At 39.6% G+C, this 21,753-nt stretch overlaps 1 protein-coding gene across 1 annotated transcript in view; it reads right to left on the reverse strand.

The window, feature by feature from the left end:
• Positions 1–21,753, reverse strand: part of ADGRG4 (adhesion G protein-coupled receptor G4) — a 145,768-nt gene that overhangs the window by 116,990 nt on the left and 7,025 nt on the right. The window contains 2 exon segments of the mRNA XM_027535470.1: positions 10,058–10,616; positions 10,619–10,674. Coding sequence (XP_027391271.1) covers positions 10,058–10,616; positions 10,619–10,674 — 615 coding nt within the window.

A 21,753-nucleotide genomic window follows, 5' to 3' on the forward strand; every position in this document is an offset into this window, starting at 1 on the left:
CCATAAGTGCATGCCCTCAATTTACACAGAAAACCACAAACCCTGGAGAAAGAAGGGACTCTATCTAGAAGAATCAAGGATTGGAAAACTTAAATAATAAAAGCCAGGTTGTGCAGATGCTGAACTGCTCAACAGAAAGCAATCACCCAGAACAGTCAGATACAAACTTTAGAAGAGATCATCACAGTATTAAACCAAAACATGGAGACACCTTGCAAGCCTTGGCATTGAAACCCATTGGGAATCCCAAATTATAGCCATGCTCTGAAACAATGTTGTTTATGTTTAAACAAACATCTTGAAAAACATCTACTTCTGCTTTATTGACTATGCCAAAGCCTCTGACTGTGTGGATCACAACAAAGTGTGGAACATTCTTAAAGAGGTGGAAATACCAGACCACCTTACCTGTCTCCTGAGAAATCTGCATGCAGATCAAGAAGCAACAGTTAGAACTGGACATGGAACAACAGACTGGTTTCAAATTAGGAGAGGAGTACATCAAGGCTGTGTGCTGTCACCCTGTTTGCTTAACTTATATGCAGAGTACATCATGCGAAATGCCAGGCTGAATGAAACACAAGCTGGAATCAAGATTGCTGGGAGAAATACCAATAACCTCAGATATGCAGATGACACCACCCTTATGGCAGAAAGCAAAGAGGAACTAAAGAGCCTCTTGATGAAGGTGAAAGAGAGAGTGAAAAAGCTGGCTTAAAACTTAACGTTCAGAAAATGAAGATAATGCCCTCTTGCCCTATCACTTCATAGCAAATAGATGAGAAAACAATGGAAGGAGTGACAGACTTTCTTTTCTTGGGCTCCAAAATCACTGCAGATGGTGACCGCAGCCATGAAATTAAAAGACTCTTGCCCCTTGGAAGAAAAGCTATGACCAACCTAGACAGCATATTAAAAAGCAGAGACATTACTTGGCCAACAAAGGTCCGTCTAGTCAAAGCTATGGTTTTTCCAGTAGTCATGTATGGATGTGAGAGTTGGACCATAAAGAAAGCTGAGTGCTGAAGAATTGATGCTTTTGAATTGTGGTGTTTGAGAAGAGTCTTGAGAGTCCTACTGCAAAGAGATCCAACCAATCTGTCCTAAAGGAAATCAGTCCTGAATGTTCATTGGAAGGACTGATGCTGAACCTGAAACTCCAATACTTTGGCCACCTGATGAGAAGAACTGACTTATCTGAAAAGACCCTGATGCTGGAAAAGACTGAAGGAAGGAGGAGAAGGGGACAACAGATGATGAGATGGTTGAATGGCATCACCGACTTGATGGACCTGAGTAGGCTCTGGGAGTTGGTGATGGACAGGAAGTCTGGCATGCTGCAGTCCATGGGGTCGCAAAGAGTCAAACAGAACTGAGTGACGGAACTGAACTGAAACAATATTTCTTGAATAATCACTCATATCCCAAACAGAGTCGATCTAATCCCATCAGAAGCTTTTTAACCAAGATTCATGGGAATTAAAGATCTTTTCAAACCCTAAGTCTAGCAACTAATTAGAATGGGCTAGCAAACCTGTTCAATTGATGCAGAAAAATCTTTTGACAAAATCCCACATCCATTCATGAAAAAAAATATCTTGGCAAGTTCGGAATGGAGGGTGTTTCTATTAACTTGATAAAGATCACCAAGAAACCTACAGCTAACATCAACCATAATGGTGAAAGGCTGAATGTCTTCCCACTAACACTGCGAAATAGGCAAGGATGTCAACTCTCACCACTCTTATTCAACATAAATAGTATGGAAAGTTAGAGGCACTCCAGTAAAAAAGGAAAAGAAATAGTAGGCATTGCAGATTAAGTGATTGTCTTGTCCATGCAGAAAATCACAAGGAAGCTAAAAAAAAAAAAAAAAACCCTCCTAAAACTTAAAAGTGAGTTCAGTAAGGTTGGAGGACACAAAATTAACACAAAGTAAAGCGTTCTTAGACTTGACACCAAAAGCATGATCCACAAAAAGAATAATAATAAATTATACTTCATCAAAACTAAAAGCTTTTGCTCTGTGGAAGCCCATGTGAAAAGGATAAAAGAATAATCTACAGATTAGTAGAAAAGATTTGCCAAACATATGTCCAACAAAGGACTAAAATATATAAAGAATTCTCAAAACTCAACAGTAAATACATCCAATTTAAAAAGAGCAAATAAATTCGTACTCCGGGATTAACATATATACACTGCTGCTGCTGCTGCTAAGTCGCTTCAGTCGTGTCCGACTCTGTGCGACCCCATAGACGGCAGCCCACCAGGCCCCGCCATCCCTGGGATTCTCCAGGCAAGAACACTGGAGTGGGTTGCCACTTCCTTCTCCAATGTATGAAAGTGAAAAGTGAAAGTGAAGTCGCTCAGTCATGTCCGACTCTTAGCGACCCCATGGACTGCAGCCCACCAGGCTCCTCCATCCATGGGGTTTACTACATATAAAATAGCTAAACAATAAGGACTTGTATAGCACAGGAAACTATACTCAATATCTTGTAGTAACCTATATGGAAAAGAATCTGTAGAAAAATATATATGTGTATAACTGAATCACTTTGCTGTACACTTAGAAGTAACACAACATTGTAAATTAACTATACTTCAATTTTTTAAAAAAGAGAAATTAGGCAAAAGACATGAATAGTTCATTGAAGAGGTTATATAGATAGCAAATAATCACAGTAAAAGAGGTTCAACATTCTTAGGCATCAGGGAAATGCAAATTAAAACCACAATATGACATCACTACACAATTACCAGAATGGCTAAAATTGAAAAACAGTGACAATACTCGATGCTAACAAGAATGCAGAGAAACTGGACCACTCATACACTGCTGGCAGAATAGAACATGGTACAACCACTTTGGCAAACAATCTGACAGTTTTATATAAAATGAAATGTTCAACTATTACACTTTGGGGCATTCATCCCAGAGAAACAAAAACCTATTCTCACGCAGAAAGCTGCACACAAATACTCATAGCAGAGGTTTTTTTGGTAATAGCAAAAAATTAGAATCATCCCAGATGCCTTTTAACAGGTGAATGGCTAAACAGTGCTATATCCACACCATGGAATCTCACTTTGCAGTGGAAAGAAATGAACTATGGGTAAACACAACAACCTGGATGACTCTCCAGGGAATGATGCGAAGTCAATAAAAGCCAATCCTGGGCTTCCCGGGTGGTTCAGTGGCAAAGAATCTGCATGTCAGTGCAGGAGACGCAGGTTCAATCCCTGATCCGGGAAGATCCAACATGCCGTGGAGCAATTAAGCCCATGTCCCACAACTATTGAGCCTATTCTTTAAAGCCCACAAACCACAACTCCTGAGCCTGTGTACTGCAACTACTGAAGCCCACGCACTCTAGAGCCCATGCTCTGCAACAAGAGAAGCCACCACAATGAGCAGCCCAGGCACTGCGGCTAGAGAGTAGCCCCCACTTGCCACAACTAAGAAAAATCTGCACAGCGATGAAGACCCAGTACAGCCAACAATACAAATAAATAAATAGATAAACTTTTAAAAAGCAAATCCTTAAAGGTTACATATTGTATGATTCAATTTGTTAATGTTTTTGAAATGACAAAATTTTAGAAACAGAGGACAGATTATTTGTAGTTGTCAAAGGTTAGGGATGCGAGAAGCAGAGATGTGGGGAAAGGGAGGAAGGTGGGCATGTTTATAAAAGGGCAACATGATGGATCATTGCAGTGTTGAAACCATTAGCCATTCTGTATCTTGACTGTTGATGGACACACAAGCCAACACAGGTGATAGAACTGTATAGAACTTAATACACACACACACACACACACGAATGAGTACAGGTAAAACTAGAGAAATCTGAATAATATCAGTGGATTGTGTCTAGGTCAATACTCCGGTTGTTACGTCATAGCTTTACAAAAACGTTACAATTGGGGGAAACTGGGCAAAGTGTACAAGGGATCTCCAGCTGCACGTGAACCTACAGTTATCTCAGTGAAAAGTCATTAAAAGGAGCAAATCCAAAAGTCCACACCCTGCAGGCAGTTGAACAGTAAATGAATGTCCGTTTGTACTGGAGAGACCACAGAAGCCATGGAGAGTGGCCTCCATCTTTGAAGGGCTTACGAACGTGTTTCATCTCATTCACCTTTTGTGAACAAGAGATCACTTGTGCAAATGACCTGCATGAGTTTTGCTGTCTGTGTATTTTAAAGTGGTGATAATCCATACTAATTCATAGGGGCCTGTGGACTTAATTGCCATTTGCTCCTTCACTTTGGACCAAATTGTATTATTGTAACCATTGGGAGCTAGAGGACAGAGGTATGGAGTAGCTGAATATTCATGAGGCATTTTGTTGTGGATGTACCTGCCAACAGAATATTAAGTAGAACATTTGATAAGGTACCAAATTCTGCTTGTGATTTGGGTATATCACCTCATATTAAATCTTTGCATTTTTCTAGACCACATTTCACATCTGATTTTTTTTTCAATCACGACCTCTGGAAATATAATTCAGAGTGTGTTTATTAGATTTGTGAGAGATAATGGTGACCAGAAACTGTCACAGACACATCTGCCTATGGGGTAGAAAAAATACAAAATGAGCATCTTTAAGATGATGAGGAAAAAAAAATTGTTTTCAAAATGGTGTCTGTATTCAGTTTCCAGGCAAGGACACAAAAAATGAATCCTGCAATAGAGAGAGAGAGAGGCTAGAAGTTTCCATCTCTGAATCCATAGACGAATGTCAGCCTGTACAGGAGAATACAAATAAGGAGGTTTGAACGAACTTCAAACAGCCCTTGCTTATCATTCATGATGAAAAATGAGTATCACACAGAGAATTGATGTACAGGGGCAAAACCAAATCTCATTTTAGCTAGAAGAGCCCATCAGAGCATCCTATCAGAACTGATAATTGGACAGAAGGCTTAATAGTGGGCCAGACAAATGTCTTAGATAGTATGTAAACTATAAAATCAATCAGTGCATATTTTAAGAATGGTTAGTTCATAAAGTAATTCAAAACAGCTGGAGCATTAGATTAATTAATGGGCTTCCCTGGTGGCCCAAACAGTAAAGAATCTCCCTGCAATGCAGGAGATTTGGGTTCGATCCCCAGGTCGGGAAGATCCTCTGGAGAAGGAAATGGCTACACACTCCAGTATTCTTGCTGGAGAATTCCATGGATTAATTTCATAAATCTCAGCAAATCAACAGCTTCATGCACACAACGACTTTATGCTTTGATACAGGGTAGATTTTGCAGAACTGACTCAGTTCATGTTACTTTATTCTTTTCCAAGAAGGGATTTTTCAAATGCATTAACTGAGTGATTTAATCTACATACCTTTAGGAAGACTCCTCACCTTCATACATTCCCAAGTCACAACAAATCTTTGTTGGATCATGTGTCTGAGCTGAGATTAGACAATTATGCTCAACATACCTAGAGAGGAATTTTAGTTTGTGATCAGTCCCTAATTGTCACTTCAAGAAATTTTGGTCACCATCCATTCCTTTTAAAAATACATTAGACTTTTGTCATATCTAAAGCCTGGAAACAACTTAAAAGTCCTTCAAAGGGAACTCATTGAATAAATTATACCATAGCTCTATTCTATATAATCAGAAAGCCCTATATTTTCTGATATTGAAATATCTCCAAAATATACTATAAAATGTAAAAAAAAATACAGAGGACTATGCTTATGGTCATGATCTCAAATGTGAAAGAGAAAAATGAAGAATATTTACACTGAAACACAGTTTTAAACTGTTTCTGCAAGGATATTTAAAAAAATTAATCATTACTTTTAGGGAGAAGCACTTGGGCTAAGGGATTGAAGTGGAAGGAGACTTTCACTTTATATCTTTCTGCATTGTTTGAATTTTAGCCATGCATGTCATTACTTTTAATTTAAAAACTGAATAAATTTTAATGAATAGTTAAATTAATAAAATAACTAGCAAAAATGGTAAATCAATTTAAACTATAAAAGTTTATATCCTTTTGTCTTGAAATTGTACTTTTAATCATGTGTCCTATGAAATTACAAGCCCATGTATACCAAGATGTGTGTACAAGAAAATTCATTGTAGCGTTATTTGTAACTGCAGAGTTGGGAGCAATTTAAATTCCCACTGATGGTGAGTTAGTCAAATAAATTGTAGTACAATGGATATATTAATATGAAACCCCAAAACAAATGAGGTGGGTATATTACTAAACATGTGTCCATCATATTAAGCTAAAACAAATCTAATTGTAAAACTATGTGTACATATGCGAATATTATTTTTGTTTTTTAAACTATACACACACATTACACCCGTGCAAACATACACACATTATAAATCCACAGGAAAAAAATTCTAAAAGAAAAATGACACCTCTGTGGAGAGGATGCAGGGTAGGTTTTACTATATACTTTATGTACTTCTGTATTATTTGAGTTTATTTTATTCACAACAATATGGATTGCATTTATAATATTTTTAAATAAAGAGATGCTTTAAAACTACTCTAAAATGGAATTACTAATGATTAGCACCTTTGCCTTGATTCTTATTAAATAATAAACACCTTTATTAAAATAAACCCCTTGTTTATTTCTGAGATATCCACAACTACAATGAATACTTGTTTATTAAACTCAGGTAGTGTTCATGGTTTTCAGCAAACGTTCCCCCAAAGCCTTGTTCTCATGAATATATAAATATATACATATATAATTTATGAGTAAATAGATTTATTGAGAATTATAACCTAGTAATGTGCTCATTACAATTTATTTTTGAAAGGTCATAATCTTTCTATGGAACATAAATAACAATTTATTAGGCAAAAGCTGAAGCTAGACATGTAGTAACCACTCCTATTTATTCAGATAATTGCCCTCTTTTTCCCAGATGTCAGACGGCAGCATGGAGGTAGAAGAAATTCTGTGGTGTTATAGTTCCTTCAGTGGGGAGCAGGCAGTGATCGTAGCTGATAACCAGGTGGGTTAGCAGCAGCAGCAGCAATTCACTTCAAAGGAAGCTTCTAAGACAGTGTCTCATAACATTTTGGGGGGCCACAGACTCCTTTGAGGTAGTCCTGCAAGCCATGGAGGGTGAAAAGAATGGCTTTGCAACAGGACAGATCTTTGTTCAAATCCCTGCTCCGCTACTTATTTGATGGGTGACCTTCAGCAATTTATTTAAACTCTCAGAGCCTCTCTTTCCTCATCCATAAAGTGCCTGGCACACAGCAAGGACTCAGTAAAAGGCAGCAATTATGCTATTTTAGAATATGATGAAAACTACAGACTGTCCTCGGGGGAAAAAAATTCACCTTACATTTTTAGCATGGTGCATACCATCTCAAGGGTTTTGCTCACCCGTCAAAGCTGTTTTGAACCTCAGGTTAGAAACCCCTGGTCTAAGGTTTGAAAAGAACATTTGAAGACACCAGAATAATAAAAATAACATTTTCTTTTTTTTTTTCTACTCCTTTTACTGTTATTTTAGGTTGTGTTTTCTTTTGCTTGTTCATTGTATTGGATTATTTGTATATTATGTCCACCAGGACTTAATGAGAACAAGAGGATAGATTGTACATTAAAAAGTGTACAAAAGAGCAAAATGAATAAGGGCCATCTAACACTTTAACACTTCAGTTAGATTTAGTCATTTACCAGCAAAGTGTAGGAAAGACCATTGCCATTCACTGGCCAGATTAGGCTTTCAAAGACCACCACGAAGTATATGGATTTAATAGAGCCATACTTCTGGTTCCTTCCATCAAAGATAAAGTTACTTGAAACTGCTTTGAGTGAGCTGTTCAGGCTTAACCTACTAGTTCCTAGCTCAGTTTTTGTAAGCAGAGCCAGCCTGGACTTTTCGCTTTCATTTTCTAGCCTTCACAACAGAGAAAAACCAAATGCCTTCAGGTAGTAGCTCAAAGGAATAGCTCTCCTGTTCCTTTGCATTAGTCTGAGCTCAAAGAAATACAGAAAGCTTCCGGAATGTGCCGCTGCCATTATCTCAAACAGCATCCAGACCACTGGTGAGAATCTATCTCCAGAGTCAGTAAGAGCCCTATAAGGCATGGATATAGCCCCTAATCCCTCTCTGCTGCTGCTAAGTCGCTTCAGTCATGTCCGACTCTGTGCGACTCCAGAGACGGCAGCCCACCAGGCTCCCCCGTCCCTGGGATTCTCCAGGCAAGAACACTGGAGTGGGTTGCCATTTCCTTCTCCAATGCATGAAAGTGAAAAGCGAAAGGGAAGTCGCTAGTCGTGTCCAACTCTTCGCGACCCCATGGACTGTAGCCTACCAGGCTCCTCCGTCCATGGGGTTTTCCAGGCAAGAGTACTGCAGTGGGGTGCCATCGCCTTCTCCGAATCCCTCTCTACCCCCTCCCAAATCCATAATAACAGTAAATAATATTCCTCTAAGAACAAATAAACATTTCAGGAAATGAGAAAAAATTCTACCTGGATGCTGTTATCAATGACTTCGCCCACGCTTTGGCTGCTGCTGACAATGATGGAGAAGATTGGATTTGAGAAGTGGGGACATTCAGAGAAAAATGATCTTAAATTTTCTCCTTAAAAATGGAAAGAAATACATGTGTAATTCAAAAAACCCAATTTTCTTACAAGAGTTTACTTTTAAATGGTTCTCCCACATCACTACTGCTTTCAAAAGAAAAATTAATTGGTATACCAATACTGTTTCCCACTGAAAGGGACTGGGATTCTTTGGTAAAATGGCTGAGTCTTGGGCTGAGTGGGAAAAGTACAAGATGAGCCTGTAACACTAGTATTGTGCTAGAAGCTAAGGAAGTACTCAAAAAATAATGGGAATATGTCAAAAGGACACAAGAGCCAGACTGAAGGACTCCCACTGGCCAAATCTGGGCCAATCTGAGCATGAAAATAAATGATAGCAACAGATTGTAACCCATTGAATAAACTAAGAGTCCATGAGTTCATGCTGATATAAACATACAAACAATCAGAGGAATAAACAAGTAAATGTGGAAGAAGAAGACACTCTTCCTCACAATAGAATATTAACTAATAAATATGGGAAAATGATGGAGTTCTAAAAATCATCATTTTGTAGTCATTATAATAATAAGTGATTGAAGCATGAATCATCAATAGATATAAAACTACTGGGTGAAAGTTTAATAAGAACAGGATATTGACATAGTTTCCAAATATCTCCCAGGAAATTACTTAATTACAAAGGAAAAAAATAGTAACTTTGCAGTGGAGAAATCTAACAGTCATTATCAGAATCAATTGATTAAAGTTACCATCAGCAGTAATGAGACCAACTGGCATCATGAAAGGCAGGGAAAGACAAAGGATCTGTTTCAGATAGAATCTATAAAGACTCATAACTAAATCAAATGCATGATCTGAATTGGATCCTGGACCAAGTAAAACACGAGAAATTATTAGGACAATTGGATAAATTTGAATATGAACTATGAATTAGATATTAGTATTTTATCAATGTAAAACTTCTTGATTTTGACCACTGTACTGTGGTTCTGTAAGAGAATTTCCTTATTTTCAGGGAATTACACACTGAGATATTAAGGGATTGAAATGAAGTCTTATATCTGCAACTTAATCTCAAATTGTTAAGAAATAATTTGTGTGTATGTGTGTGTGTGTGTGTGGGTGTGGGTGTGGTTGTGGGTGTGAGAGAGAATGTGTGTATGGAGTGGGGGAAAATGAGGAGAGTGAGAGGGAGAAAGATAAAACATATGAGGAAATTGGAACAGTCAGTGAACCTGGGTAGAGAATATATAGAAATTTTTTGTCCTATTCTTGAGATTTTTCTGTAAGTTTGAAATCATATCAAAATACAAGACAGAAAATAATATTTGCTCTAAGTTAAAAGAAAAATGACAAAATCGTGGCAACCTTAGGCCCCTCTGAGGAAGACAGAACCTGAGCCGAGGAGTGGGTTGCTTAGAGTAGCGAACAGAAGAGTTCTGTACCGTCAGTATCCTTGCTAAGAAAGACCATTCATCAGTTACTCACAGCAGCGCAGTTTCACATCAACAGTTGGAATGATCTTGTTGACGAGCCAAACATCTTTTTCCCAATTAAACACATTTCTTCTCAGACACTTCATAAACTCTTCATTTCCCAGGATGTGGTCCCAGAGTTGAAAGTAGTACAAGCTGCTGGTGAACCTAAGAACCAGGCCTTGAACCTGGTCATTGTCTTTCTTGAGAAAATGTCCTAGAACCAGAGTCCCATTAGGCTCTAGGTTTTGTGGTTGATCCATAATTACCAATATCCTTTTCTTATTCAGGAATAGCTCTAATCTGCCTTTTACACCATTCCATACCAACCATACTGTGTGCCACTGAAATGGAATCAGGTGGTAACGAATGTGAAAGGTCTTGCCAAAGTTGTACACAATTACCTGCTGATGATCTCCTGAGAGTTCAAGTTCTATGTCTTCTCTGCCCAGGAAAGTATTATTAGTAAGGTAGGAGAAAGCCATCCAATCACTTGATTTGACACTCACAAATCGCAGGTCAAGGCCTACTGTGAATTGACTTAGTCCAGGAATATTGTTGGTCAGGCTTTGCCATATGTATCAGCTTTGCCATAAAAATCCAGCCTTTTTCCTTTCAGTGAGAGTGAATCTGTCCACATTTGGGGGAAGGGAAAAGAGAAAACAAATGAAATTTCAGTAACAAAAAAATCAATTTTAACATCTTCCTTAGCTATAGAGTCCAGAGAAGGCAATGGCACCCCACTCCTGTACTGTTGCCTGGAAAATCCCATGGATGTTGGAGCCTGGTAGGCTGCAGTCCATGGGGTCGAGAAGAGTCGGACACGACTGAGCGACTTCCCTTTCACTTTTCACTTTCATGCATTGGAGAAGGAAATGGCAACCCACTCCAGTGTTCTTGCCTGGAGAATCCCAGGGACAGGGGAGCCTGCTGGGCTGCCGTCTATGGGGTTGCACAGAGTCGGACACGACTGAAGTGACTTAGCAGCAGCAGCAGCAGCCATAGAGTCAAATCCAGATTGTACAAGACTATTATGAGTCAATACTGGTGTGCATAAGCCAAAAGAGTAGATATTAAAAAAAAAATCACCTCTATTTGACATTGACTTTATTTTGGCAGAAGAGCTTCTTCCTAATTATATTTAGCCTGGGATAGTATGAAAAGTTAGATTAGTGTTCCCAGAGGCCACAGCACACACCAACTGAACAATTTGGGGGAGGGGGCAGTTAGAAGTGTGTGGCTAGTGGCGGGAACAGGCCAAGAAAAGGCAGCTTGGACTTAAAATTTGCTGCACGTAATACTCACTCATACAATCAAAAGATAACCATTTCCATCTACCTAACTGCCTTATTATATTCACATTGCAACAGCAATTTATTTCTCCAATGCCTTTTGCTGATCCAAATTACCTGATTTATTCTGCCTCTGGAGATGTCTTCTCACTGAGGCACTGACAGGGGCCTGAAGTATGGACAACACTGGAGCTGCAAGGCTTCTGTTTGCATTCAGGAGGGGTGCAGTGGCACTGCCCGGAGTGCAACCTGATTCCCTCCTACCATTTCCTCACTAAGAGGGCTGCAGCAGCTTTAAGAGGCTCAAGATGGCCATGGACCTGGTTACCATTGACTCTGGAGTCAGACGACCTGGGTTGGAATCCCAGCTCTGACACTCTTCAGGTAGGTCACTTTGAGCAAGTAACCTAACCTCCCAATGCGTCAATGTTTGCTTCAGTAAAATGAGAATTTAGGAGCACAAAGTTACATGAATGCATAACCCAAGGTCACCACCAAATAAGTCTCCTACCTATCAGCCTTACAAGATTGATTGAGGATTAAGTGAGATGATGTGTGTTCTCAAACATTACTGAAGGACATGTGCATTGGTCCAGTCTTTTGGCAGGCAATTTGGCAGAATCTATGAAGGACAGAATAAAGGACAGAAATGGTATGGACCTAACAGAAGCAGAAGCTATTAAGAAAAAGTGGCAAGAATATCCAGAACTATACAAAAAAGGTCTTCATGACCCAGATAATCACAATGTTGTGATCACTCACCTAGAGCCAGACATCCTGGAATGCGAAATCAAGTGGGCCTTAAGAAGCATCACTATGAACAAAGCTAGTGGAAGTGATGGAATTCCAGTTGAGCTATTTCAAATCCTAAAAGATGATGCTGTGAAAGTGCTGCACTCAATATGCTAGCAAATCTGGAAAACTCAGCAATGGCCACAAGGCTGAAAAAGGTCAGTTTTCATTCCAATCCCAAAGAGAAGCAATGCCAAAGAATGCTCAAACTACCGCTTGATTGCACTCACCTCACATGCTAGCAAAATAATGCTCAAAATACTCGAAGCCAGGCTTCAACAGTACATAAACTGTAAACTTCCAGATGTTCAAGCTGGACTTAGAAAACGCAGAGGAACCAGAGATCAACTTGCCAACATCCTCTGGATCATCAAAAAAGCAAGAGAGTTCCAGAAAAACTTCTGCTTTATTGACTATGCCAAAGCCTTTGACTATGCGGATCACAACAAACTGTGAAAAGTTCTTCAAGAGATGGGAATATCAGACCACCTGACCTGCCTCTTGAGAAATCTGTATACAGGTCAAGAAGGAACGTTAGAACTGGACATGGAACAACAGACTGGTTCCAAATAGGAAAAGGAGTACGTCAAGGCTGTATATTGTCACCCTGCTTATTTAACTTATATACAGAGTACATCATGAGAAATGCTGGGCTAGATGAAGCACAAGCTGTAATCAAGATTGCCGGGAGAAATATCAATAACCTCAGATATGCAGATGACACCACCCTTATGGCAGAAAGTGAAGAAAAACTAAAGAGCCTCTTGATGAAAGTGAAAGAGGAGAGTGAAAGAGTTGGTTTAAAACTCAACATGATCTGAGAAAACTAAGATCATGGCATCCGGTCCCATCACTTCATGGCAAAGAGATGGGGAAACAATGGAAACAGTGACAGATTTTATTTTGGGTGGCTCCAAAATCATTGCACAGGGTTACTGCAGCCATTAAATTAAAAGACACTTGCTCCTTGGAAGAAAAGCTATGACCAGTCTAGACAGCATAATAAAAAGCAGAAACATTACTTTGCCAACAAAGGTCTGTCTAGTCAGAGCTATGGTTTTTCCAGTGGTCATGTATGGATGTGAGAGTTGGACCATAAAGAAAGCTGAATGCCAAAGAATTGATGCTTTTGAACTGTGGTGTTGGAGAAGACTCTTAAGAGTCCCTTGGACTGTAAGGAGATCCAACCAGTCCATCCTAAAGGAAATCAGTCCTGAATATTCATTGGAAAGACTGATGCTAAAGCTGAAACTCCAATGCTTTGGCCACCTAATGTGAAGAACTGACTCATTTGAAAAGACCCTGATGCTGGGAAAGATTGAAGGCAGGAGGAGAAGGGGACGACAGAGGATGAGATGGTTGGATGGATCACCGAGTCAATGGACATGAGTTTGAGTAGGCTCCGGGAGTTGTTGATGGACAGGGAGACCTGGCATGCTGCAGTCCATGGGGTCGCAAAGAGTCGGACATGACTGAGAGATTGAACTGAAGTGAACAAGGATATTTATGGCAGCATTGTTTGTAACTGAGAAAAAAAATAGGAAAATCTCTGTCTATCAAGAAGTAACTACTGCTGCTGCTAAGTCGCTTCAGTTGTGTTCAACTCTGTGCGACCCCATAGACGGCAGCCCAGCAGGCTCCCCCGTCCCTGGGATTCTCCAGGCGAGAACACTGGAGTGGGTTGCCATTTCCTTCTCCAATGCATGAAAGTGAAAGTGAAGTTGCTCAGTCGTGTCCAACTCTTCGTGACCCCATGGACTGCAGCTACCAGGCTCCTCCATCCATGGGATTTTCCAGGCAAGAGTACTGGAGTGGGGTGCCATTGCCTTCTCCAAGAAGTGACTAGTTAATTGTTATCTGTATACAATGGAGTCATAAAACAAAGTAGATGTATAGAGTCGTGGAGAGATTTCCAAAGTTTACTATTATGTGAAATGGGAGTTACATAAATGGCAGAAAGTATTATCTATGTGCCAGATCCTATTTCAAAAATAAGATAAAAATGTGTGTGCTGGCAAACACTAGAAAAAAATCTGAAAGAATATATACCAAACAGGTAAGAATTGAGTATCTTTAGGTTTGAGGGTTTAGGGGGATTTTTACTTTCTATGTTATTTATTTCAGTAATGTTTACAATCTTAATAAATAAGGCATTATATTTCTAATCAGAAAAAAGGTGGATGTATGGATAAATGATAGATAGATAGAAACCACTTGTGGCCATACTTGGGGTCCTGCAGATAGAGGTAACTTCTGCTTGTGTGTGTGTTAGTCCCTCAGTCATGTCCAACTGTTTGCATCCCCATGGACTGTAGCCCGCCAGGCTCCTCTGTCCATGGAATTCTCCCGTCAACAATACTGGAGTGGGTTGCCATTCCCTTCTCTAGGGAATCTTGCCAACCCAGGGATCGAAGCCGGGTCTCCTGCATTGCAGGCAGAATCTTTACCATCTGAGCTACTTTGAGCAGAAGTGTGGTGTAGTGAAATCCATAAAGGCCAGATTCAGGCCCCAGTTTTAACCCTTCCCTAGCTGCATGAACATGGGAAATGAATGCAGGTAAAAGCATTTAAATATTTTAAAATTTTTTATTAAAGTATAGTTGATTTACAAGGTTGTTTAGTCTCAGGTGCTCAGCAAAGGGATTCAGATATATATATATATACACCAGTGAACCAGTGAAGTTGATCAGTCATATCCAACTCTTTGTGATCCCATGGACTGTAGCCTACCAGGCTCCTCCATCCATGGAATTTTCCAGGCAAGAATACTGGAGTGGGTTGCCATGTCTTTCTCCAGGGGGTCTTCCCGACCCAGGGATCAAACCCAGGTCTCCCACATTGCAGGCAGATGCTTTACTGTCTGAGCTACCAGGGAAGCCCATATATACACACACACATTCTTTTCCAGATTTTTTTTCCATTATAGGTTATTATAAGATATTAAATATAATTTCCTGTGATACATGGTTATCTATGCTGTATATAACCCACTCCAGTGTTCTTGCCTGGAGAATCCCAGGGACGGGGTAGCCTGGTGGGCTGCTGTCTATGGGGTCGCACAGAGTCGGACACGACTGAAGTGACTTAGCAGCAGCAGCAGCATGCTGTATATAATAGTGTGTATATAGTAGTGTGTACATGTTAATCCTAAATTCCTAATTTATCCCTCTCCCACGTGAAAGCTTTTAAGACAGTATCTGGCACATAGTGAGCACTATATGAATGTTAAATAAACTAACATCACTTCTCTATGCCTCGTTCCTCCATGGTAAAACGGGAGGAATAATGACCTACCTTGCAGGGATGTCATGAAAGTAGATGCAATAAGTAACAAATTAGGCAATAACTAACGCTTCGGTCACATATGTGAGAAAGTTGGTAAACTGTAAAGCCCCATATAAATGTCAGCCCTGTTTGCCCTGTTTGCCATCATCATTATCAGAGGTCTCTTCTCCCACCAGCTCTTTCGCGCCCTCACACATGCAAGCGCATCCACGCTGAGCCCTTTCTGTAGCCTCCAGGCCCCAAGCAGGGCTCCAAGGAGGCCGGGCTGTGATGAGGCGGGACAGGGGCTTTGTCCTTCTGTTTGGCCAGCCAACCAGCGTTCTCTGCCGGGCCTCTCCAGGGCCTGCTTCACAGCCACTTGTGTTTTTGCATATGATTAAACTATGCACTGCAGATGTCTGCTTGGATGCTGCCATCTGTTCCCTGGCAATTTTCAAGTTCAAATTGCATGATTGCTCCCCTGAAGTGTGTTCTCTCTTGATTTGGCTCCTCTGTGTCTCTTTGCCTCTACCCTCTGTTTCCTTTTATTTTAAATTACATTTATTGTTTCTCCAATTTTAGAAAAAGAAGTGTTTTTTTTCCCCATTATAAAAGTAATACTGTACATGTTTTTAAAAGAAAAAAATGGAAAGTATTAGAAAGTAAAAAGATAACAAAGTCAGCCAGAGTCCCACCACCAGAAACAACCATTGTAAACATTTTACAATATTTGCTTTGTTCCATACATGGTCTATGTTACTGAGAACATATTGTGTGAAAAATGTGGTGCCCTGCTTTCCTCACTTAACATTATGACATATGTGTTCTCCATGTTAGGAAAACCCTATCGTAAACCTTATTTCAATGACAAAGTTACAGCCACCAGGAGTAACTGTATCTGTATTGATAAAACATATATAACATAAAATTCACCATTTTACTCATTTTAAAGTATACAATTCAGTGACATGTAATACATTCACAATGGTGTACAAACATCTCCATTATCTATTTCCAGAACATTTTCATCACTCCCAAAGGAAACCCTGTACCAATTAAGCAGTCGCTCTCCTCAGCCTGGCCCCTGGCAACCACTAATCTGCCTTTTGTCTCTGTGGATTTGCTTATTCTCGACATTTCATACAAATGAAATCATACAATGTGCCTTTTTGTGTCTGGCTTATTTCACTTAGCATAACGTCTTAAAGGTTCATCCATGTCACAGCATGTGTCAGTACTTCATTCTTTTATATGGCTGAATAATATTCCATTGCATGGGTATACCACATTTCAAAAATTCATTCATCCATTAATGGATATTTGGGTTGTTTCTACCTTTTGGCTATTATGAATAGTCCTGCTATGAACATTCATGCTATTTGTTGTGCTTGAACATGTTTTCATTGCTTTTGTGTGTATACCTAGGAGTGGGTCATAGAGTAATTTTATGTTTAACTTACTGAGTAACAGCCAAACTGTTTTCCAGCAGCAATCTATGAGGGTTCCAACTTCTTTACCTCCTTGCCGACCATTGTTTTCTGGGGTTTAAGAAATATTATAGCCATCCTACAGGGTGTCCATGGCATCTCACTGTGAGTTTGATTTGCATTTCCCTAAAGAATTGGGAATACCAGACCACCTGACCTGCCTCTTGAGAAATCTGTATGCAGGTCAGGAAGCAACAGTTAGAACTGGACGTGGAACAACAGACTGGTTCCAAATAGGAAAAGGAGTACGTCAAGGCTGTATATTGTCACCCTGCTTATTTAACTTCTATGCAGAGTACATCATGAGATACGCTGGGCTGGAAGAAGCACAAGCTGGAATCAAGATTGCCAGGAGAAATATCAATAACCTCAGATATGCAGATGACACCACCCTTATGGCAGAAAGTGAAGAGGAACTAAAAAGCCTCTTGATGAAAGTGAAAGTGGAGAGTGAAAAAGTTGGCTTAAAGCTCAACATTCAGAAAACAAAGATCATGGCATCTGGTCCCATCACTTCATGGGAAATAGATGGGGAAACAGTGGAAACAGTGTCAGACTTTATCTTTTTGGGCTCCAAAATCACTGCAGATGGTGACTGCAGCCATGAAATTAAAAGATGCTTACTCCTTGGAAGGAAAGTTATGTCCAACCTAGATAGCATATTCAAAAGCAGAGACATTACTTTGCCAACAAAGGTCCGTCTAGTCAAGGCTATGGTTTTTCCTGTGGTCATGTATGGATGTGAGAGTTGGACTGTGAAGAAAGCTGAGCACCGAAGAATTGATGCTTTGGAACTGTGGTGTTGGAGAAGACTCTTGAGAGTCCCTTGGACTACAAGGAGATCCAACCAGTCCATTCTGAAGGAGATCAGTCCTGGGATTTCTTTCAAAGGAATGGTGCTAAAGCTGAAATTCCAGTACTTTGGCCACCTCATGCGAAGAGTTGACTCATTAGAAAAGACTCTGATGCTGGGAGGGATTGGGGCAGGAGAAGGGGACAACAGAGGATGAGTTGGCTGGATGGCATCACCGACTCGATGGACGTGAGTCTGAGTGAACTCCAGGAGTTGGTGATGGACAGGGAGGCTTGGCGTGCTGCGATTCATGGGGTCGCAAAGAGTCGGACACAACTGAGCGACTGAACTGAACTGAACAACTAATGATATTGACCATCTTTTCATGTGTTTGTTGGCTGTTTACATATCTTCTTTGGTGAAAAGTCTATTGAAGTCCTTTGCCCATTTTTTAAACTGGATTGTCTTTTTGTTGTTGAGTTATAAGCACTCTTAATGTATTCTGTGTACTAGGACCTTATGAAATATGTTGAAATATATGACCTGCATATATTTCCCCTTCTGTAGACTGTTTTTTTCTTTTTCTTTTCTTTTTTGGCCATGCCATGTGGCATGCAGGATCTTAGTTCCCCAACCAGGGATAGAACTCATGTCCCCAGCAACAAAATTGCAGAGTCCTAACCACAGAACTACCAGGGGCTTCCCAGATGGTGCTAGAGGTAAAGAATCTGCCTGCCAATGCAGGAGATGCAAGAGATGCAGGTTTGATTCCTGGGTTAGGAAGATCCCCTGGAGGAGGACATGGCAACCCACTCCAGTATTCTTGCCTGGAGAATTCCATGGATAGAGGAGCCTGAAGGGCTACAGTCCATGGGATTGCCAAGAGTCAAACACAACTGGGCAACTGAACCAGCACAAAAACCACTGAACTGCCAGGGAAGTCTCTGTAGGCTGTCTTTTAACTTTCTTGCTAATGTCTTTTGATGCACTAAAGATTTTAATTTTGATGAGGTATAATTTACCTATTTTTCTTTTGTTCTTGTTCTTTTGGCGTCATTTCTAAAAATCTACTGTCAAATCTACTTCAGGGTCATGATGATTTACCTCTATGCTTTCTAATAAAAATTTTATAGTTGTAGTTCTTATATTTAGCTCTTTCATCCGTGTTAATTTTTTATATGGTGTGAACTTCATTCTTTTACCTGTGTTTACATGTATTTTTATGTATACAATGGATATATGTTTATATATCCAGTTTTCCCATCACTTTTTGTTGAAGATTACTTTTCCTCATTGAATGGTCTTGGTACCCTTGAGACCATTCAATGAGGAAAAAGTAATTAATTGACCAGACGTATATGGGTTTCTTTCTGGACTCTAATTCTGTTCCATTAATCCATGTCTATCCTTATGCCAATAATGTATTGTTTTGATCATTGTAGCTTTGTAGTTAGTTTTTAAATCAGGAGGTATGAGTCTTCTAATTTTGTTCTTTTTCAAGGGTTTGTTGCCTATTCAGTGTTCCTTGCAATTCCATATGAATTGTGGCATCAGTTATTCCATATTTGTAAAAAAGGGCATTGGAATTTTGATAGGGTTTGCATTGAATCTAGAGATCTCTTTGCGGTATATTGCTATCTTAATATTAAATCTATAAACATGGGAGCTTTTCCATTTATTTAGGTCTTCTTTATTTTATCAATGTTTGTGGTTTAAGTGTAGAAATCTTTCACCTACTTGGTTAAATTTATTCCTAGGCATTTTATTCTTTTAGATAGTATTGTAAACAAAATTGTTTCCCTAATTTCATTTCAGATGCTCATTGCTGGTGCATAGAAATACCGCTAATTTGTATATGTTGATATTGTATCCTGCAACTTTGCTGAATTTGTTTGCTAACTTAAATATCCTTTTTTTTTTTTTTTTATTCCTGAGGATGTTCTTTATGTAAGATTTTATTATCTGTGAATATAGTTTTACTTTTTCTTTCCAGTTTGGATGTCTTATTTCTTTTTCTTGCCCAATTACTTTGACTAGAACTTCCAGTATAATATTGAATAGAAGTGGTGAAAATGGATATTCTAGTCTTGTTCCTCATCTAGAGGAAAAGCTTTCAGTTTTTCACCATTAAATATGATGTTCACTATGGGGTTTTCATAGATGCCCTTTACAAGTTGAGGAAGTTATGTCCTATTTCTAGTGTGTTGAATCCTTTTATCATGAAAAGGTGTTGGATTTTGTCAAATACTTTTTCTACATCAATTAATATGATCATGTGTCTTTCCCCTTCAATCTATTCATGCAGTGTATTGTATTGACACATTAATTTTTATATGTTGAACCACCTTTGCATTCCTGACATAAATTCTACTTGGTCAGGGTAGATAATCCTCTTAATATGCTACTGGATTTTGTCTGTTAGTATTTTGTTAAGAATTTTTGCATCTGAGACAGGGTGCTCAGGGCCGGAGCACTGGGATGACCCTGAGGGATGAGATGGGGAGGGAGGTGGGAGCAGGGTTCAGGATAGGGAACACATGTACACCCATGGTGGATTCAAGTCAATGTATGGCAAAAACCACTACAATATTGTAAAGTAATTAGCCTCCAATTAAAATAAATTAATTAATTAAAAGAAAGAATTTTTGCATTAAAATTCATATGGGATATTGATTTGTATTTTTCTTTTCTCAGGATGTCTTTATCTATCAGCACCATTTTTAAACTCTAGCAGATTGATACAGCAAGTTCATGCCCCAGGTCTGTTACTCAGTATGTAATTTTGTTTTTTGCTAAATTCCAAAGCCGTTTGCCTGATGATGCCAAGTTTAAGCAATTTTTAAGCAGAATTGAATTCACTGAGTATTAAACAATGCCACTTTCCCCCGGAAGGCTCCTGCTTTTTATTATCTGATTTTCAGGGCAGGAGTATAACTGGAGCCTTGGCCCCTACTGCCAGTTTCCAGTGCCCAGCATAACAGCTGGCACATAGTAGGTCCTTTATTGCTACATGCTGAATATATAATGGTTGTGCACTGTATTAGGCCACTGAGTTGGAGACTAACAAGTGGGTTGATGGAGGGCTGTCCATTGTGCAAAAGTTATCAGCGATGTGGGTGAAGCATCTGGCATAGGATGACAAATTCTGAACTACAAACTGAACTTGTGCGCCCTGCCCTCTGTTTTAGAAAATCTTTGGCAAAATATCAGGAGAGAGTTCACTCTCCCTATCAGACCCCAAAAGTAACAAATACATTCATTGTAAAAGTCAGTGAGGGGATTCCTTGGCATACCAGTGGTTAGGACTTGGCCCTGTCACTGCTGTGTGTGACCCAGGTTTAATCCCTGGTCGAGGAATTAAGATCTTGCAAGTAGCACAGCCAAAAATAAATAGATGATAGATAGATAGACAAATTTTCAAAAATAAAATAAGTAAAAGTCAGTAAATAAAAAATTTAGGATTCTAGGGACTTTCCTGGTGGCCCAGTGGCTGAGAATCCACACTTCCACTGCAGGGGGCACGGGTTAGATCCTGGGTTGGGGAGCAAGATCCTACATGCCATGTGGCCACACACACACAAAATTAGAACCCTAAGAGGTAGATAATCAGAATGATTTTTTTTCAACAAAATCCCTTTGTTTTCTGAAGACAGGATTAGTAATCATCAGATATATTCTATACTAGCTTTTCTGTCATCTCTTGGTAAAGATTCTCCTTGAAATGTTAAAGTGTTTCAAAGGTTAGGGGACTGAGATTTCAGGAGCGCTGCTCTGCACCATCTTAGGAGGAGTGAACAAATGGGGTTCCTTCCTGGCCAGGCACTGTGGGCATGACCTGGTCTCTGTTTCTCCCCTATAAAGTAACCTGCTTTCCTCTACTTTATGCAAGAGCTCTGATCCAGAGACCCTGACCGAGTGTCTGAGTGGAATAAGTTGCCAGGGAGCTGTAAGCAAAGAACCACAAACAACAGAAATGTATTGTCTCACAGTTCCGGAGGCTAGAAGTCTGAGGTCAAAGTGTAGGCAGGGTCGTTTCCTTATGGGGCCCCTGAGGGAAAAATCTGTTTCTGGCCTCCTAGTT

The sequence above is a fragment of the Bos indicus x Bos taurus genome, chromosome X (assembly GCF_003369695.1).
Source record: "Bos indicus x Bos taurus breed Angus x Brahman F1 hybrid chromosome X, Bos_hybrid_MaternalHap_v2.0, whole genome shotgun sequence".
Taxonomy (NCBI): domain Eukaryota; kingdom Metazoa; phylum Chordata; class Mammalia; order Artiodactyla; family Bovidae; genus Bos; species Bos indicus x Bos taurus.